This window comes from Chenopodium album, chromosome 11 (assembly GCF_948465745.1).
Source record: "Chenopodium album chromosome 11, dcCheAlbu1.1, whole genome shotgun sequence".
Classification (NCBI taxonomy): domain Eukaryota; kingdom Viridiplantae; phylum Streptophyta; class Magnoliopsida; order Caryophyllales; family Amaranthaceae; genus Chenopodium; species Chenopodium album.
Window position 1 is genome coordinate 56836767 of NC_137844.1, and position 27998 is coordinate 56864764.

General features: G+C 34.7%; 3 protein-coding genes across 3 annotated transcripts; 1 reads left to right on the top strand and 2 right to left on the bottom strand.

The window, feature by feature from the left end:
* The first annotated feature begins 934 nt into the window (after positions 1-934).
* LOC145567868 (lon protease homolog 2, peroxisomal-like) lies at positions 935-13874 on the top strand. The gene is made up of 17 exons (XM_081627280.1): positions 935-1169; positions 1942-2054; positions 2140-2248; positions 2394-2563; positions 4884-4975; positions 6073-6252; positions 6349-6432; positions 7059-7186; positions 7718-7919; positions 7993-8199; positions 9262-9392; positions 10172-10385; positions 11042-11344; positions 11920-12114; positions 12320-12565; positions 13156-13257; positions 13450-13874. Exons 1-17 carry the CDS (start codon positions 1063-1065, stop codon positions 13531-13533), a joined length of 2667 nt encoding a protein of 888 aa, XP_081483406.1. The 5' UTR covers positions 935-1062; the 3' UTR covers positions 13534-13874.
* Positions 13875-14240: 366 nt separating this feature from the next.
* Positions 14241-17776, bottom strand: LOC145569361 (ATP synthase subunit delta', mitochondrial-like). Its single transcript, XM_081628706.1, has 2 exons — positions 17388-17776; positions 14241-14915 (listed from the first exon to the last, which is right to left on the bottom strand). Exons 1-2 carry the CDS (start codon positions 17643-17645, stop codon positions 14571-14573), a joined length of 603 nt encoding a protein of 200 aa, XP_081484832.1. The 5' UTR covers positions 17646-17776; the 3' UTR covers positions 14241-14570.
* Positions 17777-25132: 7356 nt separating this feature from the next.
* On the bottom strand, positions 25133-27861 carry LOC145569362 (2'-deoxymugineic-acid 2'-dioxygenase-like). Its single transcript, XM_081628707.1, has 4 exons — positions 27563-27861; positions 26606-26856; positions 25935-26256; positions 25133-25555 (listed from the first exon to the last, which is right to left on the bottom strand). Exons 1-4 carry the CDS (start codon positions 27782-27784, stop codon positions 25298-25300), a joined length of 1053 nt encoding a protein of 350 aa, XP_081484833.1. The 5' UTR covers positions 27785-27861; the 3' UTR covers positions 25133-25297.
* Positions 27862-27998: the final 137 nt, after the last annotated feature.

Sequence of the window (27998 nt, forward strand, 5' to 3'; positions counted from 1 at the left end):
ATCAATCTAATTAATCTCTTATACTCATTGATATTCCGTAATTAAAAGTATACTAATCAAAATGGACATTTATTTTAAAACAGTAACCACATTATCTCATAAAACGTATTTAATGGTGACATACAACTCTCACACATATATCGTATAATAGTAGTTTGTAAGAAATTAACTATTACTCTCTCTTTTTTTTTTGTGCATTAATCCATAAAATAGTAGTTGTAGATCAACATTTAGTAGTATATAATGATATCAAAAGTATATGGTTTGATTATCATTTATCCTCTACATCTTAATGCAAAAAAAGTTATTCTTACAATCAAACCAACTTATAAAACAAATAAAAATAACTTACTTAAGCTATTACAGTGACAAACAAGGCCAAAGTATAGTTTGATTAAACAAATTCATAATGATCCGGGGCATCGCTCGGACCAATAACTAGTTTATTTTAAAACAATCAACATATTATCTTATAAAACATATTTAATAGTGACATACAACTCTCACATATGTATCATATATCATTCATCAACAACATTACTATTACTCCATTACTCGTATGATTTTGTTGGATAAAATTCACGATATGATATGATATGGGATGAAGAAATTAAAAAAAAAAAAAAAAAAAAACATGATAGGTGCAAAGATAGCAAACCCATATAACATTCAAGAAGTAAAAACTCAACAAACATAATTAATTCAATAAATTCAATATAAGAAATTCAACCATTAATATTCAATTAATTAATGGACCGACTTTATACTGCCAAATGGCCCAAATTATTGAGCAAAAATTTCAACAGATAATGCAAAAATTGAGTGCCAATTAATATTATAAAAATAAAAATAATAAAAAAAAATCATGAAAAGGATAGACCGATAAAAAAGGACAAAATACACGAGTTCGGTTGTTTGTTCTTCTTCATCATCTTCTTCTTCTTTCTTTCCCCTAAAACTGGAAACAAATACACATCACACCTCTTCTTCTGATCTCTCTCTCTTTCTCTCTCATCACTTTCTCTCTCTTACTCCATTATTCTGACCTTCGAGAAACCTTTAATGGCGGAACCAGTTGAGTTGCCTACTCGTTTAGGAATCCTCGCTTTCAGAAACAAAGTTTTGTTACCTGGTGCTATTATTCGTATTCGCTGCACTTCTCCTAGCAGGTATTTTTTTTTTAATCAATTTTTGTAAGATTTGAGATTGTTAGTTTGATTTTGTTTGATTGTGTTCTTAATTATGAAGTAATTTGTAGGTTTTTTGTGATTTTTTTTTTGGAAATTCGGGATTCTTGATTTTTTTTTTTTTTTTTTACTGTGTTTAGTTGTTGACTGTTGGAATGAGCTAGAATTCGAGCTGCTCAAAAAATAGTGTGTAGGATACTAGAATTTTTAGTGTAGTTATTGATGATGTTTTGTGTCGGCTATCAATCGATCATTTGATTGGAGGAGAATGCTTGATTTTGGAGGTCTTGTTATATTGATTATGATGATCATGAGTTTAATAGTGAAATATACAGTATTTGGATTTTGGTGACTTTTGAAAGGATTTTTTTTGTTAGTTTGGAGAATGGAATTTGGGTTTATAGGTATAGGCTATGAGGATTTGATTATCAAAATATAGAAAAATCCAATAAAGTGTACAGGTTTGCAGTATGTTGTTGACCTTAATGCTTGTGAAATATGAAAATGGTATGGAGTGATGAAGAGATAAGTATGATCAAAGGTTAATTGAGTGCGCGGGATATGAAGAGATGTTTCGGGGAAAATAAGAGAATGTGAGATGCAGGGAGCATATGAAAGGACATAGAATTTTGATGGTATTGTTAAGGTTTCGGCATATAAGTCAAAATTAGACCGGAGCTTGTTATTGGGAGCGGTTGACTTAGAAAAGACTTTATGGGGCATGAACATACTAATGTGATGCTTATTGTTACAGTGTTAAATTGGTGGAGCAAGAGTTATGGCAAAGGGAAGAGAAAGGGCTAATTGGCATTGTTCCTGTCCGTGATGCAGCGGAATCTGCATCAGTAGGACCTGTGTTGTATCCAGGTACTTATTGTGAAATATGTTTTAAATTCTTTGGTAATTTCTCCATTGTGTAATTATGTATGTTATATGATTTTTTTTTATAAAGGTGGAGGGACAGACTCCGGGGAACGCAATGTAAAAAGTCACTCTGGTTTGTCAGATTCTCGAAAGGCAAATGGGAAAAGTCAACAAGAGGCTGTTCATTGGCACAGCAGGTATCCCTTACATTATGCTTTTATCCCTATATAGCACCATGTTTGAATGATTCTGCTTGCTTCAGACCTTGGTGGCAAATGTGTGAATGTTTAACATTATCAATTATGTGAGTATTTAACATTAGCAAATATGTGATATCTCTAGGGGAGTGGCTGCTCGAGCCTTACACCTTTCAAGAGGGGTGGAGAAACCAAGTGGGAGAGTTACTTACACTGTAGTATTGGAAGGCTTGTGCCGCTTCAGTGTGCTGGAACTAAATAGCAGAGGGAATTATTATACTGCAAGAATTTCTCCACTTGACATCACAAAAGCAGGTAAATCATCTGCATATATATATTTCCTAAAGCAAGTTTATGTATTTGTCATGTCTTGGAAACTTTTTTAGTCTTATTGTAAGTGACCTTTGGAGGGATCTTTAGGAAGTTTAAAGGTTAAAATCCAACCTTTGAGCTCCCTTTGTTTCTCACACTGATATATGACCTTTAAAGCTTTTTTCTCTCTGGAGAAATAGTCTGCATTATGTGGCCTAACTTGTGCTAACTATGATGCAAACATAAACGGGAGGGATGAACATCAAAAGTTCTTTATGTTAATGGACAAGGAATTATACAATTTGTTTTGTATAGCAGCATGCTTAGCAAAGATGATAGCTGTCAAACTGCAGTTTAACTAATATCTGTGTGCGTTGTAGACAGAGTATACACTATTGTATTCTGTAGGCCAACAGGTAGGACTTCATTTAATGATCATTTGAAATAGGGGGATTTCAATCATCTCATTTGGAACCAAAGAAATCACATTGTTGGGCTTTCGATTAAATTATAGGGTTGTAGTTAGGTGCTATGTTACATGGACTCTGGAAAGGCACATGTCCAGGTGTCCAATCTGGCAAGTTCCAAAATTTTAGACACGGGGACTCTGTCTGTTATCTGGACACGGGTACGGAGACACGTCAATACGTCACTAAATTTATATAAATAAATTACATATTACAAAAGCTCTAAATTTTTCTTTATGTCCACCCCTATTTTTTTTATCTTAATTCTTTCGTCGGTAAATTCTCCCAATGAATGGCAGTCTTCTTCTCTCCATCTTCTTTATATCAATGGTGGTCTTCGAACAAGAAGTGTTTTTTTTTTCATGCTTTTCCTCGTTTTTCCTCTCCACTCTTAATGGAAGTGTCCGAGTGCACGGATCCCGTGTCCGTGTTTTAGCTGTGTCCGATTAACACAGATTAGGTGATTAAGGTTTTGCATCATCACTATTAGGGATGTCAATGGGGTGGGTCGGGCGGATGTTGGTCTTCCCATCCCCATCCCCATCCCCGCGACGGGTCCAAATTTAATCCCCATCCCCGCCCCGGCGGGTACAACTTCAAAACCATCCCCGCCCCACCCCCACCTAATCCCCACCAAAGACCCGCCTAATCCCCACCCAAGACCCACCTAATCTTCGCTTAACAAATACACAACTACATACATAATTGATACGGATTACAATTAAAAAAAAAAAAACATTCTTAATATTACACACATTTTTGTTTATAATATAAGTGTAGTAAAAAGTATTATAATTAATATTTTATCTCATGTAATTATTTTATAAAATAGTATAAAAATTTGTTTTTAAAGATATATAAATGTGGGTATGAGGTGGGGATAAGGCGGGTACGAAGTGGGGCGGGTACAACTTAAAATCCACCCCCGCCCCATCACCCATGGCGGGTATAGTTTTTATCCCCATCCCCACCCCACCACCCGCCAAACCGAGACCCATCCCTGCCAGTGGGGCGGGGATGGGGCGGGTCTCTTACTTGACCCGCCCCACTGACATCCCTAATCACTATGACTTGTTTGTTGTTGCTTGTGGGTTTTGGTTAATGGCAGTTTCTTATAATTAATATTTTGGGGGGCTATTCATATATTATGATTGGCCTGTGTTTTTTTCCCTTCCTTCATCCCAACTGCTAGATACAGTTTTATAGTACTCTGTTACAAAGTGTTTGGTAAGGTTTCAATAAGGCAAATTTTTTTAGGTACTGCAATTGTGGTTGAGATTATTTTTTTATTGTTTAGTTTTTCTTTGCTACTTATTTTTTCTCACAGGATAATCTGGATCAAAGAATGTGAAAAAAAGCAGTTGTATCCGTGCTTGAAATATTTATATCAAAACATGTATAGGGAAGATTTAAGAGGATACTTTTTTGTAGGGAGTGTTCTCATATGGAGTAGTACTTCTTTCTTGACTTATATTACAAGATTACTATTTATTTAATAATTTTTTATTAACTTAATTATGTTTTATATGTGTCTCGTCTTCTCTATACTTATCCAGTATTTAGAATTGCATATTGTTTTGGTAGTGTATAAGGATGAATAACTTATATTAATGTAAGACACCAAGAAACAAATAGAAGAACAAAAAACCTAAAGAGTAATTGTGATGTCTCCATATTAGGGGTTGTTACTGACTTCTTAACATGGTATTACACTTGTTTTTTCCCCCCCTACATAACATATGCGTTTGTTTGAGTCTAATACTCTAATTTAATTTTATATGTAAAGGTATAACTTTCAATCTTTTCATATCTTGTCTATGATGGATGTTAAATTATTTGTTTTCAATCTGGTTCAGATATGGACCAAGCAGAGCAGGACCCTGATTTTGTCTCATTAGCTCGACAGTTCAAAGTGACTGCCATGGAGCTCATCTCAGTTCTTGAGCAGGTGAAGTATATGGTTAATTGGCTATGGTATATTTTGGTCGTTCAAATTTAGAATATAAATCATCATAATATTATCTGAAAGTTTAGATAGATTGGTCCTTGGCTCTTCAATATTCAATATATATGGGATAAATGAGATCATGGAGAACTTTGCTGTCTTACTATATATATATATATTTTTTTTTTTTTTTTTTTTTGAAAATTTGAAAAATACCACCATGTATAGTAGTCAATTTTGACATTACCATCTGAACTTTTTTTTTTTTTTAATATTACCACCTAGTTTTTTCCAAAACATTTAAAACTCCCACCACTTTTGCAAGTGACGTCATCATGGGTCCCACTTTTTCATTTTCCCTCCTTTTCCCTCTCTCTTCCTTCGACCTCCCTCGATTTCCTCTGTCTTCCTTCTCCCTTATTTCGATCTCTTCGCTCAAATTTGATTTCAATTACACAAATTTCGCAAATTAGGTATTAATTTTTACAATCTAACCTTCAACGAATTGAATTGATTAGTGTAATTAGGGTTTGGGTAATCAATTTGGGGGTTTTGCTAAATTCGAAAAATTAGGGTTTATGAATTGAAAATTGAATGAATAGCCGGACAATTAAAACAAGTAGTTGGGGCGAAAACACAATTAAATCATGCAATTGGGGCGAAAACACTAACATTTTAGTGGTGATTACTCCTTTAGATGATCATGCATGTTCATATGCAAAAAAAAAACAAAAAATACACCACCACAGCCCAAAATACCAAGTGATAGTGCCCAAAATACCAAAGAAAGGAGAGAGATTGAAAGATGAGTGTTGAATGTTAGGGTTTCACAATGAAAGGAGAAGAGATAGAAAGAAGGAAGAAGCAAGACAGGAGAAATCGAGGGAAGAGAGAGGGAGAGAGAGGGAAAATGCAAAAGTGGGACCCATGATGACGTCACTTGTAAAAGTGGTGGGAGTTTTAAAGGTTTTGGAAAAAACTAGGTGGTAAGATTAAAAAAAAAAAACTTGAGGTGGTAATGTCAAAATTGGCTACTATACATGGTGGTATTTTTCAAATTTTCCTTTTTTTAATCTAAACTTACACTTTCATGATGACAGAAACAAAAGACTGGTGGGAGGACAAAAGTTCTTTTGGAGACTGTCCCTGTACACAAACTGGCTGATATATTTGTTGCAAGCTTTGAAATAAGCTTTGAGGAGCAGCTATGTATGTTGGATTCCATTGATCTTAAAGTTAGGCTATCAAAAGCCACTGAATTGGTTGACAGACATTTGCAGGTATGTCATATGGTGGTTTGTGTAATCAAATCATATATATCTTTTAATATTTCATGTGCTAATCACCTTATTCTTTCAATGGCATTGTCTTACTAGTCAATTCGTGTAGCTGAGAAGATCACACAAAAAGTTGAGGGACAATTGTCAAAATCACAGAGAGAATTCCTTCTGAGGCAACAGGTATATTCCATTCCTCTACTGAAGATTTAGTTGTGAGAATTAGATCTCAGGTGAATGCAATACATTTTTATTATCATTTTATCTATAATGCAAAAAGGGTAAAATCCCGTGCACATTGGATCCCCAAAAGTTGAAATGAAATATTTGCTGTAGCAAGAGCAAACTGCAAACTAAATTTATCTTGGCATTTTGCTCCCCTTTTGTTGTTGGATAAGGATTTTGACAAGAGCATTACACCTTTTTGCTTCAAATAAAAGGGAAAAAGCGTATTGGGACTCAGTTGACCACAGACATGTTTACGTTTATCTTCCCTGTATTTGTGAAAGATAGATTTCTATCCTTTATGTTCCACCTTCTAAATTTAATAGTAAGGTATTTGTGCACCTCTCCCTCTCTAAAGCTTACGTGAGGCAGGATCCATAATAAACTGTGCACCTGTAGCCTTTTGTTTTTCTTTGACCCTAGATTATGAGCTCACTGTTGCTAAACTCAAGTATTTCTGTCTGATTATCATTAATATGGTATCTGAAATTACATCTGGGCACCTGCTACAATTTTTCTGCCAATTTTTATGTGGTGAAATTTATGTATGTTGCTTTCTATGTTCTTGTGTAAATTATACTTAGATGAGAGCTATAAAAGAAGAGCTTGGAGACAATGATGATGATGAGGATGATGTTGCCGTTCTTGAACGGAAAATGCAAAGTGCTGGAATGCCAGCAAATATTTGGAAACATGCACAGAGGGAGTTGAGGTATGATAGATGTGCATTGAGTTGTGTGTAAATCTCTGAATTTTTTTATTTACCCATTTTTTGCTTAATTTTTGCATGCAAGTCCCTAAATCTTGTTCTCTTTTTATCAGCAGTAGTCAATTATCCCTATTGAAATCTTCTATTATCTCCGTTTACCTTAGTTCTACTCCATTACTGTACCAACAGAAACCAAGGATAATGCAAAAGGGAGACCACTCATGTGGTACTTTTGCTTTTAAGAAGAAAAAGAGAATTATTAAATATAATTGGGTCACAAAAAGAGGAATGGGAGATGGTAAAATATGAATAAAAGGTTGACATATGTAACAGTGACTAGAACTTAGTAAAGCGGATGAAAACGGAAAGTGAGTCGAACTTAGGTAAACGGAGGGAGTAGCTCTGTAGCTGTTCTAAGATGTTTATTAAATTTGATCACCTTATATTTCTTAAATCACTTTTTGTTATGAATGATTTTTATTCTTATTACTATGTTGCAGCCTCCTTAAAGTTAAATTTAATTTCTTAATTCAGGAGACTTAAAAAGATGCAGCCTCAGCAGCCTGGATATAATAGTTCTCGTGTCTACTTGGAGCTTCTTGCTGATCTCCCTTGGCAGAAGGCTACTGAAGAGCAGAAAATAGATCTTAGAGCTGCAAAAGAGCGTTTGGATAGTGACCATTATGGATTGGCCAAGATCAAGCAACGTATCATCGAATATTTGGCTGTTCGTAAGGTAGATTATCTTCCTTTTCTTTCTTTCATTGGTGATAATAGCAGTATAATAATAGGATTTGTGTGCATTGCAGCTTAAACCTGATGCAAAAGGTCCTGTTTTGTGCTTTGTTGGCCCACCTGGTGTTGGGAAAACATCCTTGGCTGCATCTATTGCTGCTGCTCTAGGCAGAAAATTCATACGAATATCTCTTGGAGGTGTAAAGGATGAAGCTGATATCAGAGGGCATAGAAGGACATACATTGGGAGTATGCCAGGTCGTCTTATTGATGGAATCAAGGTAGATACGTCTTATTTATTATATTTGTTTATTTGGACTTTGTAGAATACTCACGGCTATATTATTTCATTGGCAACAGCTGTTTTATTATTTCCCCTTACAAGTGTTTCAGGTGTATTCATCCTATTTTGTGTATTTATGTTGATATATGATGGCTTTCTGTACTAACTGGAATCATACCTGACGCTGTTAGACAGTCACCGAGTAAAGTATATCTCTGATAGATTAATTATAAAATGCTTCCTTCGTTTCTCAATCGATGCATCCTTTGTATATGGCACACAAAGTCACAAACTAATAAATGGGGGAGAGTGGAGTCAATCAATCAAAGCCTTAATCCCATAAGTGGGGCCAGCTACATGAACCAAAAATGATTATTCTGTATAGTCTTTCACAAAAATCTTCCTCCTCTATCCCTTATGATCAAGTACCTCATTCTCATGCAAATCCATATGGTTCATATCGTTCCAAACTTCTTCCAACCAAGTCATTTTCGGTCTCCCTCTACCTCGTTTAACCTCTCCATGATCCCACTCTTCCACTCTTCGTTCCTGTGCACCATAGGTGATTTTCCTTTAGTTTGTCTACAATGCCTGCCACACCCCCTTTCTTGTGAATAAGTGGGGGAGAGTGGAGTAATTGACAAAACTGCCCACGTAACCTTTAAGGGCTTTAAGTACAATATGTGGAGTTTTTTGCCCTCCTAAAGTTGAGGGTAAGTTAGTAATTTTGCACATAATTGGTTGAGATTTGGAGGAAATACTTTTTTGCTATATGGAGAGGGTGTTCCTTTGCTGCGTTTCTTATGCATTATTATGCTTGTTTTCTTATCTCGTCTAGAATATAACTACTTGTATAATTGTATCATCAAACAATTTGTATTAATACAAAATCAAATGCTTTCTGTTCCCTTGATGTTACTTCCATTTAGAATAGTGGTTGCTTCTTCTCTAGGAATCACATTTTCCATCTTTGAAAGTCACATCTGCATGCTGATTTCAATTGTTTATTGTTTTTGCTTGCTATTTAATGTCGTTATCACGTTCTTTTGTGGGTTTCTAGAGAGTGGGTGTCTCCAATCCTGTTATGCTGTTGGATGAGATTGACAAAACTGGTTCTGATGTCCGTGGGGATCCTGCTTCAGCATTGCTAGAAGTCCTTGATCCTGAACAGAACAAGAGTTTCAATGACCAGTATCCTTTATGACTTATTATATCCCCAGAAGTTTGTCTCTTGAAACAGTAACTTCTTGTGGTCGTTCCCAATCTTCTAATGTGGTAGATTTATATGGTTTATCTCATTGTATTGCCCATTGTTCATTCCTCGCAACCTCTTTGAAAGAAGGGAAACAAGAGGGGTTTAATGCTCCTTTTTAGTTTTTTTTTTTCCTTGCATAATTTTACTGTTTGGGGGTTGGGGGCTTTGGTTTCTCAGTGTCTCCAAATGTCATTGTTTAATTATTATTTTTTTGGGAAAATGTTTGATCCAATTAAATTTTATTATAAGTTTTGTTAGGGACCTAGGGGGTTGATGAAGAGTGGATGGGTCAATGATGGAGGGGGTACAGTGACAGATTGACTTTTATTATTATTATTATTATTATTATTATTATTGTTGTTGTTGTTGTTGTTGTTGTTGTTGTTGTTGTTGTTGTTGTTGTTGTTGTTGTTGTTGTTCACCCTTGCTCTTCTCTTTTCCATTCTATTGAACAGGAGCAAGACTTTATTCTTTCTTTCAAACTACAAGTCTTATCCCAGTAAATTTTTCAATCAAAAGTGACAAAGTGGAGGTACAAGCTTTGATTAGGGTTGGGAAGCCTTTGACCACAGGCTACTGCATCCTCTTGGATTACAAATGCTATGATATCATGAAGCAGCATTTGAAGTTGGATTTTTTGTATACATTAGCAAGTCACTCTAATCTCATGACTATAGATTTGAATTTGATGTCATCCCTAACCAAAGTTATACAGCTATTTGAATGTTCCATATGATCTATCCAAAGTTATTTTTGTGGCAACTGCGAATAAGTTGCAGCCTATCCCTCCTCCACTTTTGGATAGGATGGAAGTCATTGAGCTGCCTGGGTATACACCTGAAGAGAAGGCCAAAATTGCTATGCAGTATCTTATACCCAGAGTCATGGACCAACATGGATTGAGTTCTGAGTTCCTTCAGATTCCGGAGGTAGTTAGTTAACCTTACTGTTCTGATACTTCATTCTATATGTAGGCGCATGCATGCATGAAAGAATTTTAACTAATCATTTAACTGCTAAAATGAATCAGTAGCTGACAATTAAGTTTAAGGTGTATTTTGATACATCATATCTTAACTACCAACTGCCTATGAACATATGGGGTTTGGAGTGACCAAGGCTCTGTTCCACCATATATAGGCATGCTTGGATGGAAGATAATTCAAGAGGGCAATGGAATGAAAAATAAAGAAAATGGAGGTGGATGAAGGTGGTTGTAGAAGAAATGAGGTAGTGATTGTATGAGGAGAGAGGAATGAGGAAATTATTACCATCATTTTGAAGGCAATAGTTACCCGTCACCACACAAGGGTAATGGTTAATCAATATTTTTCCTCCCTTCTCATTCGGTTAACTACATAATTACTTATATCACCACCTAATCTACTCATCTCTTTTTATATATTACCCCTAATCCAAGCGTCCCCTAAAAAATAAGTTTCAGTTCAGTTCTGGGTTTGTAAAAATAAAATAATTTCTTTTCTGCTTCTGTGTTATGGTCATGTTTACCTGGGACTTAAGTCGATCATATTATGAATTTTACATACATGAGCTTTTATGATACGAGGGGTCTTAATTCTGGCAGGGTATGGTGAAACTCATCATCCAAAGATATACTAGAGAAGCTGGTGTACGAAGTTTGGAAAGGAACTTGTCTGCCTTAGCTCGTGCAGCAGCTGTAAAAGTTGCTGAGCAAGATAATTTTTCAGCTGTTAGTAAAGATTTCCATCAGTTTTCTTCGCCAGTAGAGGAAAGCAGACTTGCTGAAGGTGCTGAAGTTGAAATGGAGGTTATTCCAATGGGCGTTAACAATCGAGAAATTTCAAATGCGTTGCAGGTTATATCGCCTCTGATTGTTGATGAAACTATGCTTGAAAATGTTCTGGGAGTAAGTATCTAGGGTGCCTTTTGTCTTTCATTGCTACCTTTGATATGACAATGTTGATGAGCTTCTTCTGATGTACAGTCTCTTAGCTTCTGCTTAGTCAATTGGTTTCATCATGTGTTCACAGCAATGTATTTCTGTGATTTTTTTAAACAACTACTTTGTATTAGATTTTTAGAGGAAAATGGCAGTATTTTTTAAAATTGATTTCTCTTGCCAGGACTAGATTAAGAGAATTAAAAGGTTGGGTTAAAAAAATCAGGAATTTTCAGATTAGGTGGAACTGGGCATAATTTCTTGGTTGATTTTGTCACGGCAGCATGTCATCCTAGTGGGAAAGGGATTGTGGTTTTTTTTTTATTTTTTATTTTTTATTTCTATTTTTTTTTTTTTAAATCAGTTTTGGTTTTGGCTGAAGTTAAAAAGCATGAACGTCATTTCTATTTTCAAGAGTGTTGTGTTTTACATCAAGAATTAGTTTTAGATACTAAAAGCATCTTGCTTTGGTAACACATGATTTTCTTCGAATCACACTTATCTTTCGAAGGTTTCTCAGAAAGGTTTCCTTGTGATTGCAGCCACCAAAGTATGATGATAGAGAAACTGCAGAACGGGTTTCAAATCCCGGGGTCTCTGTTGGTCTGGTGTGGACAGCTTTTGGTGGTGAGGTTCAGTTTGTTGAGGCTACTACAATGGCGGGAAAAGGTGAACTGCGTTTGACAGGACAGCTTGGTGATGTTATTAAGGAGTCTGCACAAATAGCTCTTACCTGGGTAAATTTTCTCATTGTATAGCTAGCTGCTACTGTTAGATATGCGTAATACTATAGATTATAGAATGTTGAGAGTACTATATTACATTTCGTTGACTTCCAGGTTTTGTAAATCTATAGGTAAGAATGTTTTTTCTCTTTGAGTTCAAGATCCTTGAATCAATAATGGCACTTGACATAATTTTTACAATCTAAATGTAAAATAGGTGAGAGCGAGGGCCATGGAGCTGAGCTTAGTTGATACTGGTGAAGTCAGCTTAATGGAGGGAAGGGACATTCATATACACTTTCCTGCTGGGGCTGTTCCCAAGGATGGTCCGTCAGCTGGCGTAACATTGGTGACAGCACTAGTCTCCCTGTTAAGTCAAAAGAGAATGAGAGCAGATACGGCTATGACTGGGGAGATGACTTTGAGGGGCCTTGTGTTGCCTGTTGGTGGTATTAAGGATAAGGTTGGCTTGCAATGTTTTTTTTTCCCCCAATTTTCATGCTACTTCTTTTCAGCAGTTTTTTTTATTGGTCCATATATATGAATCATTGGGACTTGTTTGATCATTACAATCTTCTTCACGTGTCTTGGTTACTGGGTGCCTAAACTGCCAACTGTCAATATGTGAGAATTTGAGAGACCAATCCACATATGTGCCCTTGCTTTTGTATCACATGTGCTGGATTCTTCAATTTTTAACTTTGATATGTGCTCCCTTTGTTTGTATCAGCTCTTTACTTTGTTTTATGGGAGCTGCATTAGTCTAAAAAATTTGTGAAACTCTAATCATGAACAGTAGAATAACCAGAGTACTGCTACTCCACCAGTGCATATGTTCTAATGGTGATAATTAGATTGTATTAGTGGAATTTGAGTCTATGATTTAATTTCTGCTCAAATACCAAACTTCTATCTGTATGTCAAGTGAACTTGTTACATAACTATATCTAAGTGACACTCATTAAAAATCTTAGCATATTGTTTGGCATAAGGTCTTTGGTGTAGGAGTTGGGTTATCTAAATTGTTAGTTTTCTTTGTTTGCTATGTAACAGGTATTGGCGGCACATCGATATGGTATAAAGAGAATCATATTGCCTCAGAGGAATTCAAAAGATTTGGTTGAAGTGCCTTCAGCAGTTCTTTCTAATCTTGAAGTAATGTCTTTTTTTTTTTGAAGTTTTAAACTTATTGCCTAACACAAAATGTTTGAATTTTAAAAAAAAAAAAAAAAAAAAAAAAAAAAAAAAAAAAAAAAAAAAAACCACCTTGAAGTAAAATGTGGATGTCTGGTATAAAGGAGCCCATTAATTTTGTTCCCTAATGATTTCACTTCTCTCAACCAACAGATAATTTATGCCAAGCGAATGGAAGACGTATTAGAACAGGCTTTTGAAGGTGGATGCCCATGGAGACAACGCTCAAGGTTATGACAGAACCAAAAGATCTATTTATCTTGCAAACTGTGACCGGTCAGGCATTCGAGTTTAGCAGACGGTTGCAAGGCTTAAGTGTATTCATCTGTGGTTTTTGTGTATGAAGACGAGAACTTCGTGACAAATACCAGTGATTGCTAAATGTAGTAGAGATGATGAGTTAGATAATTCCTTTTGCTCTATATGACCTTTGAAAGCTATAATTATTAGTCTTGTAAATTGTACAGAAGCCCTGTACCATCTAATAATTACAGCTCTAAAGCTTTACCTTGTAAATTTTAGTATAAGCTATACTTGGCGGCTTTTGATAAATGAAGTTCATTCCACTATACGAAATATGTCTTTGATTTATGTTTAATTCGCACAAGTGACAAGTTCGCTACTGAAAATCACTTGTGTCTTTTTCCTTTTTTTTTTTTTTTTTTTTTTTTTGGTGCTTAGAGAACCACAAGGACAGGTGATGAGAATTGATCCCAATATAACCTCTCATATGTTGAGAACCTTTAAAGAAGCCTCAAAATTTTCAAAGTGTCTTTTGAAGTTGATATCGAGAACCTTTAAAGAAGCCTCAAAATTTTCAAAGTGTCTTTTGAAGTTGATAGGAGATTACTGTATAAGTTTTGAAAAAAAAGGAAAAATTCTTGGAACAAAAAAATGAATTGAACAAAAACATTCTTGGCGTTTGACAGGACAGCTTGGTGATGTACTGATGTTATTTGTTACAATAGAAAGATACTTTAGCATTCAAAGCTAATAACTCAACAATTTAGGATACATGTCAAATGATGCAACTTTTCTATTGACCTAAGATTGGCCATACAAACAAAAAAAATAGTCGGAGCATCAAAAACAACGTTTCTGTGAGTTTGCAACAAGTAAGGCAGGGGGCTCTTGTTTCACATAAAATTTATTAAGCTTTCCAGGCCAACACAGCGATATCCATAGAGAGCTGCACAGTATAATGATCCTAAACATTCAACATGCCTTTATAAGAGTTAATCAAAATGGAAGAAAAATCACATTCAGCTTAAATATCAGCCGGTGAGGGCAGCATTAAGAGCACTGTGGACATCCACTCCAACTTGGGCTTCAGCCTTTTCCAAATCAGTGGATGCAGAATTGAGCTTTTGAGTGAATTCTGCAAGGCCCTTCTGAACAGCAGCAGGGTCAATTTGTTCAACAGGTACAGCCTCAACAGCAATAATATCAGCATACGAATTTGCATGGACGAATGCAAACCCACTGCTTATGAAGTATTTTGACACATCATTCCCTTCATGAACTGACATGACCCCGGGCTTCAACTCAGCGATTGTCGCAACATGACCAGGAAGCACACCCATTTGACCAGTGGTTGCAGGTACTATGATCATATCAACCTGAAAGAAGACCAAATACAAAATGAAAGAGTGAGGAAACTAATTCAAGTGCAGGAAGAAAGAGGGGGGGGGGGGGGGGTAATAAATAGAAGTGTTGAGCAGCATGATTTGTGTTACTTGTCTTCCTACTTTCGCAATTTTTAGGAGAAACTTCTCCAATACAGGGAAAAGACAGATCAATTTTCCCACCTCAACCCCAAAGGAGAAAAATACATGTCAAAAGTGCAAAACACACTCCCACACAGTCACACTGGAGCCTCAACATAAATTAATTAAGTGATAATGTCAGGGCATAAACTACCAAGAAGGGAAAATGGGATAATGTCCAGCAGATTTCAGATGTAGTTGTCTATATATGTATAAGGCTAATGAAACCAAACACAAAATTTGATAATTTCTAACATGAAGGTTTGAAAGATCTAAGAGACTTAATCAGCTACCCATAATTTTTGCACTTTTGAATTCTATTTGAACTCAAAAATTATATGATTCACATCATCTGTATCTCAGAAAGTAATCACTAACTGTAAAGAATTTCACAAGGGTGCTTCTATGATATGTGATGTCCATTCAAAAGGAAAATTCACCACTATCAACATTACTTCCAATTTCTTAAAAGAAGATTCCACCCTGGGTAGGGTTAAGGAGCCTACAGCCACACTCCTGTTATAACACTAAGGTTGTTTCCAATTGAGCCTTCATCCAATATGCAACAACCGTCAATTACTTCATCACAATTAGTTAGAAGTACAGACACTTTAATGGGCCATTTCCATTTAGTTCATCATGAATAAATAAACCAAAGGTTCAAGTACAGTGAAGCTTCGGACACGATTACAATATTAGGTGAGTTCCTTTTGACAGCATTCAACAACATGCAAACGCTCACGCACGCATGCCCGCCGAACGCACGCACGCACATCGATTTTGTATGGATCTTTTTATAGGTAGTATTATAGATGTTGAATCATGAAATAGGCACAATCCAAAGTATATACTTTGTATAACCCTAAAATCCAAAATCAAACCAAAACTATAATTTCCATCATATTTGCATTCAATCAAACAAACAATAGAGACTTCAAGGAGACATTACAACCCTCGAGATCAAATATCAAAGTTACTACACACAACTTTGTATAAAAGATGATGGTTTAAGCACCAGAAAACATACACATGTGCATGCCAGAGACCACATACACATACAAGGAATCAAGAAAAGTCATACAAATAATGAGAAGTGGCAGAAGTTATGACATAAACCTCATAAAACAAGCATATGCAGCTTATAATGGTGCTCAATGAAACATATACCCTTTCCTGGCAGAAAATGCTAAAGAAAAAAGCTAAGAGACCCAATAGAGCCTAAAGTCTCTAGAACAAGGGATATCAACCAACAATGTTATCCTAATTTGGTGCTTCTCACTGGTGAAAGGCTAAGAGCACAATCATGACCAGCAAAGTAAGGCCTTCAGAAGCATATTGTTCATACAAAATAAGCGAGGACACAAGAAAGACAAACATTTTGGCCACTAAGACATGAAAGAAAAAATTAAGCTAAAATATATACATGATTAATCTCAAACATAATTGTAACAGATTCATTTACCATCTCATAAATATGCACATTTGTACAAAACTAACCAAATTCCACAAAGCCCCTTTTTCTATCTCCCCATCATGACTTACCTTTCATAAGCATTTAGGTCTCAATCTGATCTAAATATCATCAGTTCATCTATAGTGTACATTAGCACGAACTCACACACTGCATAGATGCAACCCGCTAAGAAAAAAGCAGTTTAATATTTTTCAACAGCGGCAACCATCTCTCATTTGTGACCCTCCTCAAGAGTCTATCACACTCTATGTACTTCTACCAGGAAAATTACTGCTACAAGATCACCACACACCAACCCTCTCGAACGACCTATTTCCTCCAAACAATCAAGAATCCCCTATAAATTACCATTAAAGAGAAGGCAGGAAAGCTGACCAATAACTGATAGGCACAGGGAACAAGTTCTTGCAGCAATAAGCGAGCTAAAGGTTATGGAAATTCATGTAAACTACTCAATGTACGCAAAAATAAAGGAAAATTATACAATTAGCCTTAATAATATTAAACCAGTTACCCATATCCTAATTAGAAGAATCCAATCAAATTGAATGTCAACTATCTCCTTCCACACAAAGCCAAGTTTGATACAGTTCACAATCCATTCCATATTAATTCATCAAAAATACAAATGCAACTTCCATCTACCAACAATTAGCAATCAAATCAACACAAACCCTAATTACATTGACCATATAAAAAAACCCAAATCCACCCAAAAAAAATCACCCCACAAAAATTACCATCCAATCCAAAAAAAAAAACCCAGATCGCAATAATCCCAATTTCATCAAAACACCATCAAACTAAAAAACAATCAAATCCAAAAACAGAGAAAACCAAAAAAAGCGAACCTCTTTAGTAGAAAGCGAGGTGGAGTAAGGAAGAGCGAGATTAATAGTGAGCTTAGAAGGGATAGTAGAAGGAGTAGGAGGACGAAGCTTCATGTAAGAAGAAGGGGTATTGGGAGGATCCATGTTTGGAACATTTTTCTTCCATTTTTCCAGAAATGTTGTCACACCTGCTGGTGTTTCCGCCGGAACTTCCGCCGACGTTGAAAAACCCTTTGATTTGGCGGATCGGAGGAGGCGGGCGGTGGCTTGACGGTACATTTTTTTTCTTGAAAAAGGTTGAAATTTGGAAATGGCGACTATATCAGAAATTTGTGTTTTCTGAGTGATGTAATTTTCTCTCTCTTCAAGGAGGAGGTGAGATGAGAAAGAGTAGTGTATTAGAAAGTGGGCTTTTTGTGTTTCAACACATTTGAGTGTGGGCAATCAAAATTAGGTTTTTAATTTCTTTTTATGTTAATGTTTTACAATAGGCCCAATTATAAATTGTAACATAGGGGTTAAAAAAAACATTTGAGGACAATTTTTTTAAAGGGAAGATGAAAGACCCTATTAAATCGATACTTTTTACAGGTTTATCCAGCCTAGTTGCGTAGGTCAAATTTGAGAGTAGAAGGGGAGGTAAGGGAATCCCCCTACTCTAAGCAAATTCTTACCAAGTGGCGGTTTGAATTCTTTGTAGACGACTTAAATACGCGACGGGGTATTATAAGTGGCAGAGTGACCTTGCTGACACGATCCACTGAGATTCAGCCCTATGTCACTTCGATTCGTCCCTCCCCCATCCTATTCCCTAAAAACACCTATATTTTGGAAAACGAGGTTAGCGATTCATCTTATATGCTAAAAAATGCTAAGTACGGGAATAAGACAAGTCACAAAGCCTAAGTGTTGGGATATTGTATGGTGCAAGGGGGCGTGTGACATGTGCACCCAAGGACAAGGCATAGTTGGATATTTTTTGCATTTGAGGGTATGTCGACTTTGCCTTAAGACATGATGATTAGAGATGAATGAGATGGTTCCGGGTACTATGTATGACTCCCAAGGCCCTTTTGAGAATCCATGGAAGTACTTGGATGCATAATCTCGCCGGGTGAAAAAATGATATACGGAAGCCAAATATGAAGACTAATACACAATACCGGAGCAATTCAAGAGACGTCAGGACCCGGTTTCGGAAATTCACGGAACACTACAGGATGCATCACAGGGTCATATAATATTGTTTCGACTCATATATGACCATTATTCGGCTACGTAAAGGCCTCGTGAAAGCTTAGCCAATACAAGAGGCGTGTACGAAAACGGGTAAATTGGATGCTTAAAGGCAAATTGAACGGTTCCACCCACCCAATTGGACTTTCAAAGGGTATTAGGGACCATGATAAACATGTTGGCAATTTTTATTTCCTGGCCAAAAAAAAGTAAAAAAATTTCAAAATCGAAGGTTATTTATCCACGCTTTTGAGCAATTTTGGTGGTTTCGAGACTCGGTGTCGAAAAGTCTTAAAGTAATAGGGGATACATCTTGGGATCATATAATGCCGTTTGGAATCATATATGATCATTATATATGTTATCATAAATGTCCGTGGTAGGCTTGAGTTTATGAAATCGGTGCAAGTTGTAAACGGGTAAATTGGATGCTTAAAGGCAAATTGGATGGTTCCACCCACCCAATTGGACTCCCGGAGGATATTAGGGTTCATGGTAAACATCTCGGCAATTTTTATTTCCAAGCCAAAAAAATCAAAAATTTCCAAAATTGAAGGCTGTAATCCAAGCTTTTTGAGCAATTTTGGAGGTTTCGAGACTCGGTGTCAAAATTTTTTGAGATAATAGGGGATACATCTTGGGGTCATATAATGCCGTTTGGAATCATATGTGACCATCATGTGTTGTCACAAATGTCAGTGGTAGGCTTGATTTTATGAAATCGGTACAAGTTGTAAACGGGTAAATTGACTGTTTAAAGGTATATTGGATGATTTTACCCACCCAAATGGACTCGCGGGGTGTGTTAGGGTCCATGGTAAGCATCTCGGCAATTTTTATTTCCGGGTAACAAAAAGTGGAATATTGTCCAAAATTGAAAGCAATACACGATTTCGGATCAATTTTTGACAATTTTTCAAAAAATGAATTGAAAGCGCGAGGTAACTACTGGGATCATTTAAGGTGTTTTGAAACCATAAGACACCGATGAAAATGTCTATAAAGTATCAAAAATGAGTTTTGACTCTATTTTGAAATTCATGAAATTTTGAAATATAATTATGTGTAACGGGTGTATCGTATATGGGTATATGTTCGAACGTGAAAATAACATTTTTTTTTGGTGATAGGTTTGCTATTAGGCTATTTTAATTGGCATAAATATCTGAAAAGGAGATGTAAATATGTGATAAGTTAACTGAAATTAATAATGAGTGTACTAGTAGAGTAGTAGTACCAGAATGATAAAGTGTTGAAACTTGAAATTATTAATATAATTAATTACATTAGTCCCCGAAGTTTCTTAAATAGTATTCCCTCCGTCTCTTTTGTTTGCTCCATTTACCATAAATGGATGTCCCTTATTGATGCCCCATTTCATTTTGGGCCATGGTTAATTGGTTATTACTCACAAATATTGACTTGGGACCATCCCACTATTTTCTCTTGCCGTTATAACTTAATAAAATTAATTTGTGGGCTGGAGTAAACAAAAGGGGACGGAGATAGTAAAGGATATTTGAGATATTTAATGGTTTAACCACCTTATATGACTTATTATTACTAATACGAAGTACTTGTATTTAGTTATTTACTAGGAAAAAAGAGTACGAACAATAATGGAGTGACTTTGGTTCAAAATTATACTTGTATGAAGTATGAGAAGTGTTTTCAAGTGCAATTTTCATGCCTTAGTAAAAGTGCTAAGTTATCAAATACTTAGAAGCATGCACAAATATAAATTATGAACATAGAAGGTATACTATATAAATAGTTCATTCAATCTTACCATCTTTCATCCATTATCCAAATTCAATCCAATCTCATCAAATATTTCGTATATATCAACTACTTTATATATAATTCCCAAGAACAAAAAAATCATCTAAAATGGTTTTTGGCTCCACAAATGACTTCGACTTCCCTCATTTCTCACCGCCACCACCCTTTCATCCACACCCTAATCCACCCCCGCCGCCCACCCCAATCATCCCACCACCACCCTCTCCGGACCCCCACCATCCAACAGTCATCATATTCGTCGTGATCATCTCATGCAGTTGTATCTTCTTACAAGGAGCCCTATTCGTAAGCATTTGGTGCTTCATCAAAAAGCAAAGGAATAGAAGGAAATGTGTTGATGAGAGGAAGGATATTGAAGTGGATGAGCATTTGAAAGTGCAGGAAATTATCGTGCCTGGCTGTTGCGGGCCGAAGAAGGTGTAGGTATCAGTGGAGGACGATGTACGTGTGCATGAAGATGTTCACATCAAGAGTGAGGTTAATATGGCGGGTAAAGGTGGTGGTGTGGTGTGGGGAGTAGTGGGCATCAACATCAAGAGTGTACTTGTTGTGGATTATTGCATGTGCGTTATACTTAAATGCAAAATACCGCAAAATATCTAATGCAACCGTTGTAAATTTAATTAATGTGGTCTTACTAAATCAATTCAATATCGACCAATAATAAAATGTTACATGTATTTTGAACTTTTTTCCAGGTTTCAACACCATATATATATATATATATATATATATATATATATATATATATATATATATATATATATATATATATATATATATATATATATATATATATATATATATATATATATATATATTCCGGTGAGAAGTGGTGTTATGGTGAGAAATGTGAGAAGATCAAATACTCCAAAAACACATTGTAGGTACATTGACTAAAAATTATAAATACATTAGGAATTCATTGCGGATACATTGACTATTTATTGAGAAAATTTGATAATTACCACCTACTATATTTCACGTTTTAGTAAATAGATTAAATACAAGTTATACAACTTATAACTATTTTTATTTAAATTTACCACCAACAATTTTCTAAAAAATAAAAAATTAGGCAAAGCCTCTTGTATGACATCACTTGAACCCCACCACTTACTTTTCCCTCTTCTTTTTCCTTCTCCTTACGATTTCCCTTCTTTATTCATCAAATTTGGGCAAAAATCTAAAATTGAAATATGAAACATAAAATTAGGGTTTCAAGGTCATTCTTCTTGCTTCAATACTCAAATGCTATCAAGGAAAAAAGTATGTTTTGTTGTTTTATATTTGCTTTCGAAAACTTAAATTAGGGGTTTTGAAATGAAATTAGGGTTTTGAAATCAAATTGGGGATTTGATTTAAGTGAGGCAATTGGAGAAATTAACTCAAATTTCGTGAATTTCACGTTATGATTAACAAAATTATGTTTGTCATTGATGTTAAATTTACCAAAAGCATTAAAAAAAAAAAAACCCAATTTACCTAATTTTTTGTCCAATATGCATGAGTTTGAAAGCAATAGATTTCCTAAGCTTGGTACCCCTCTATTTTTGTCTTTGTTGTTCATTTTTGGTCCCTTTGTGTTCTTTAATAGTGAAATTACAAATTGAATGATAATTTTGGAAAAAAAAAAATTACCCAAAAAAATTGGAGAGAGAGAGAGAGAGAGCGCAATGTGTACAGGGGCGTAGCCAGGAATATAAAGTTAAAGAGGCCAAGATTATTATTTTCGAGGGCCAAATATATCTTTCGTGTTAGTATTGACGGTTAAAATTTTCCTATACAAATTCAATGTTCATCATTTAACCTTAACATTATTAAAAATTACAAGATAAATACGAAATACTTCATGGTAAAAGTTACAAAACTACTCTAAATTACATCATTAATAATTAACAAAAATAAGGAGAAACACAAAATAGCAATATGCAACAATTTAATTGAGAAAGTTATGATATTTTTTGAATGTATGTCATAGCATCGTATTAAATAAAACTCTACTCTAGTTCATTAACAATTTACAATTTTAGAATATTATGTGTTTTTTTGAATATATGTCACGACATCATATAAAGAAAAACTCATGATGTTCATCAATAAATCAAATTGAATATAAGAGGGAAAAAATAAAAATAAAGAAGTGGGGTTATTAAAGGAAAAAATAAAGAGTTAGAGGAATCGAACTAGTGGCCATATGATGGAGTTGTAATAGCAAGACTATTTATGTGATACTAATTTCACAATAAAAATACCAATAAGCTGCAGGGGCCAAATTAAGAAAATATTGGGCCAAGGAATGTGCTACAAAGGCTGAGCCCCTGTCAGCCCCCCCTTGTAGCTCTGTCCATGAGTGTGTATCTAACTTATGAGGGGAAAATGGTGGGTTAGCATCATCAAAAGGGAATTAAAAAATAAAGAAGATGGAATTGTAATAATTGAGAAGGGGAAATTTAGAGGAAAAGAGAAAAAAGGAGAAAAATTGTAGGGTATAACATCATGCATGAACACTTGGGAAAACTGGTGCGTGGTAAAATTTAAGATTTTAAATAATTGTGGTTGGTAATTACTAAAACGTGAAGTATAATAGGTGGCATTTATCAAATTTTCCTATTTTTTTTTTTATAGATATATAGAAAAATAGTTTTTTTTTTTTTTTTTTGAAACAATATAAAAAAAAAAAAAATAGTTTAGATACAATAAAAACACATTATGGATACATTAACTATTCGTTATAGATACATCAAAAAATCTGTTCAGGTACATTAACATAAATAAATACTCGTAGTTTAAATTAGACCTGGCAAATGGGTCATTCGGGTCGGGTATGGGTCGGGTTAAGTTCGGGTCAAAAAGTTATCGGGTCAAGTTCGGATCGGGTAATTTCGGGTTTTGGGTAGATTTCGAGTCAACTGATAATCGGGTCGGGTCGAGTTTCGGGTCAAGTTCGGTTCGGGTCAAGTTTGGGTCGGATCAGTTCGGGTTGGGTCAATCTTCGGGTCCAATTTTCGGGTCAACTTCGGGTCGATGTATTGAGTTAAATTCAACTCTGTATATATATTTATATATTTTTTGACGAGAAACTCACTATATTTATTAAGGCTACTTTTTTTAATGGAATACAGTAATTGTTTGACTTTAAATTATTTTGTAATTTCATCTGGTATTGAACATTATGTTATGTACACATTATTATTGTACTATTTTTTTTTTCTAGACTTGTGAGAATTGTGACTTTTATTTCGAGGTTTAGTTAATTTTTTTAATCTTATGGACAAACTCCGTAGAATAGTCATTAAATTTCAATCTTTTTACGATTTTTTAATAACTTATAGAGATAAAAGGCCGAAGAAATCGAGAAAAGTAATGCTCAAAATCTGTAAATTACTTACACTGTTACACATTACAAATTAATAAAAAAAAAAATTAATTAAGTCAATTTGATTGTGGTTTTTTTTCTATTTTGGTTTGCTCAGGTCAAGTCTTTAGCTTAAATAAGTTCTGGTCATTTAAGATATAAGATAATTTTGATTCGGGTCACTTTGGGTTTCGAGTCTATTTGAGTCAATTAATTCAAGTTAAAGGTTGGGTCACTTTGGGTATTGGGTCAACTTCGGGTCTCGGGTCATTTCGGGTCGGGTTATTTCGGGTCTCGTGTCAACTTCGGGTCGGGTCATTTCGGGTTTCGGGTCAAGGTGGGGTCAATTCCACTTCGGGTTGGGTTGATTCGGGTTTTGGGTCAATTTCGGGTCGATTTCGGGTCATGGGTTGGGTCATTTGGGTCAGGTTATCGGGTCTGGGTCAGGATTGTCGGGTTTAGTTTACATACAATAAAAACACATTATGGATACATTAACTTTCATTATAGATACATCAAAAAATCTGTTCAGGTTCATTAAAATAAATAAACCCTCTGCAGGTATACTAAAAGACCATTATGGTGAATATCACCTGCACTATGAAAACTTGCTTAATTAAAAACAAATTTAATGAAGGTAAACCTCTTCAGTCTTCATGATTCAATTTGAATTGAGAATTATGTTTTAATTAGCTAGCGTATTACAGTAATTTGTTTGTTAAAAAATATTGGACATTTTCAAATAAATTAAATTCAATTAGTTGTTGGTCATCTTCTTCATTCAAACACCATTTAGTGCATAATTCAATTGACCAAAAAACAGAACTAGAGCTCTAAAACCATTGTAGCTTCCATAATAAAGCTTCAATTTCTGGAAATCTGCGACGAAGTCAGCGATGAGATGAGAATCGACAATAATGGAGGAATTGCAAACAGGGTACGACCAAGCCGACTGAAAACAACATGGGTCGTTTCGGGCTCGTAGCAGCACTTGAAGTTGATAGGAATTGTACGAGAGAAAGAAAGTGTAATCGTGGCCGTTCAGCATCTCATGATCGAACAGTCCTTATTGGATCTCACCCTTTTCACCTATTGCTACAACTCAACTTACGTCATTATTCATCACGCTTGTTTGGCCACATATTATGATTATACATAAAGTAAAATATAGTCACTTGGGGGTCTTGTTAGATTCGTCTCGTAAAATACTTTCACAATATCAATTTTTTATAGTATTTTTTACTCTTATATAATTATAGATATTTAACATATAAAATGTGCTTTAAAATACGTAACTTTATCATTGTTGTAATATTTGTGAAACATAGAAAGTATATAGTAAGCAGACACCAGTTGCATCACTAGACACTTGTTGATTTGAATATAACATTAAATAAAAACTTAAAATGTAAATTGATACATCAATCCATTAATTAATTGTACCATATTTAAGTAAAGCACACTTTATTACGGAGTACAAGATTTAAAACATGATCGAATTTATTTTAAAGAAAAAAACATAGTGGTCTTTTAATCAAGCTTTAAGTAGGAAAGTCTTCAAGGTTTGGTCAGCGCTTAATTTAAATGTACGTCCTCGATTGTGAGCTGCAAGTAGCTCGTGATAGTGAAGATCCCTGTATATTGGTGGGTTCTCATCATCAGTAAGATCTTTAGCTGGTCCAAATATGTGATCATCTGCCGGACACAGGAAAACAGCTGCACTTTCTCGAGCTGCTTTCTCGTTTGTCACTACCTGATGTTCACCGGGTTTAAGCTTTCCGTTGCTAACAATCTTAGAACAATAAAAAAAGGAACACATGAAAATGAAAGTGAGTAAAACAAAAATTAACTGAAATGAAATCATACATGTTATATGTATACTACTACTAAATTTGTACAATATATATATGAAATACATACTTCCTCCGTTTTTTTAATTGACATTATTTGACTTTTACACTATTCACAAACTACACTTTGATTAGCTTTTGTGATTTATAGCTATGATAAAACATAATCAAGTAGGATCTTGTTTGTATAGTCTTAATATATAATTTTTTTTTTTTTTAAGAACATCAATTTATTTTAGTAATTTCACTTTTAATAATTTAGTGTATTGACAAGCGTGATAAAAGAAAGGTGTCAATTAAATAAAAACAGTATATACATACCTGCATGACATTGCCCAGGTTAACAACAAAAACATCAGGAATAGGATCAGCTGGGATCCATTCTCCATCCTTGACAAATTGAAGGCCTGAAATATCCCCTTGCATAACAATGGTTATGAGACTACGGTCCCTGTGCCTTCCGGCGGCTAGAGTAAGCTTAGGGTCCGGGCATGATGGGTAATGATTCACATTCATGTCAACCACATCCCCAACTTTTGCCTTTTCGAAGTAATCAGCTTCAAGCCCTAGTCCCTCCGCAATCAGCTTTAGCAGTTCCTTTCCCACTTCATTTACTTTAGTGGTAAATTCTCCAATAACCTCCCTAAAATTATATATATTCAGTTCATACATACGTATAATTATATTATTGCGGTTGCATACTTGCATGGACGTATAATACTTTGATCCAGCCGATCATTAAAAATCAGTCATACGACATGAATCTATATAATATACTTGGTATGTCATATATATGACATGAACTGTAATACGGAGTAGTATATTAAAATTAGTCATACGACATGAATCTATATAATATACTTGGTATGTCATATATATGACATGAACTGTAATACGGAGTAGTATATTAAAATTAGTCATACGACAAGAATCTATAATACCAAGTACTTGTACATAAATTTTTTCGAGCAATGATGTATACAAGATCTTACCTGTAATTAGCAGGCTTGTCGGGCCAGTAAGGGGCGCATTTCTCAACAGGTAAGCATCGTTGTGTTATACCATCCCTCCAAAAGTGAAGGTCTTCTGCAAAATAATTATAATTGCTTGTATACAAAGTGAATATATCCTTATGATCGTAAGAAATATATTTCTCTTTATACTCCGCTGGAAGCTCGAAGAATTCCTTGATCACACTTCTTGCCTCATTAAGTAATTTGCTTGACACCCCATGATTTTTAATCTGCCACCCAATTCATTCACAAATTAATTAGTGTTGCACAAAAATTAATTCAAGAGATAAAAAAAAAAAAAAAAAAAAAAAAAAAAACAGTTATTATTAATATAAATGTATTTTAGGGAAAATTGTAGTTAAAAAAAAAAAAAAGGAAAGATTTAATATCAATCATCAATATATAATACTAAAACAGACACACATGGATAAATTTTTTCCTGCTCATTTTATTTATTTATTTATTTTGTTTGACATATTCTTCGAGGAAAATATTTTATAATAATTCAAAATATCTTGACATTGGTTCATAATTCAAGGAAATACTTCATAGATCCTTTTTTTTTAAAAAAAAAAATCAAGTCTAAAGTGTCCATAATCTTGACATTGATGTAAGTATAAAATACAAGTTATATTTATTTTTAAATAAGTATTATGAGTGTATTTTTTTTTTTTTTTAAAATTCAATAACAACTCTTTATAAAATTTAATAACAATGGTGCATTTCATGGGACTTAAACTAATGGGACTATATTTTTGAAACGCCTAAAATAGTATATGAGACTTAAAAAAGTGACGGAGGGAGTAGTTATCATTCCCGTTCCTTAATTAGCCAAACATAATTGATTGTGTTCCAATGTTTAATTAAACCAAACATATTAGCAAAATGTTTTTTTTTTAAGGAAACATAAGATATAGATAAAGCAAAGAAAGAAACCTGAAAGGCTCCAAGTTCTTTAGAAGCCTTGATGATCTGGCGGATGACATCAGCACGAGCAGGATGATGAGCATCAGCAAATGCATTGGTGAGGTCGATGAGAGGAACACTCTGGTTGGTTTTGGGAGCAATTCCATTTTCTCCCGGTCTTTTTTCAGGTGGAAATATGTAGCTTTTAGGCAACTTCTTGCCATCACTCCAACTTTGAACAAATAAATTCATTTTTAAACTTTTTTTTGATTGATTTTCACTTTAGCTTCAAGGGTGGAGAGGAAACCTATTACATACTATCATATTTATACAGAAAAATTAGAATATAACACCATAAAAATTACTTAAATTTGATTATGAAATTCGTTAGTAGGACACACTATCAGTGCCGGATGCACCTTATGGCAAGTGGGGTCAGGTGACCCCACTAGAACATGTAAAAAAA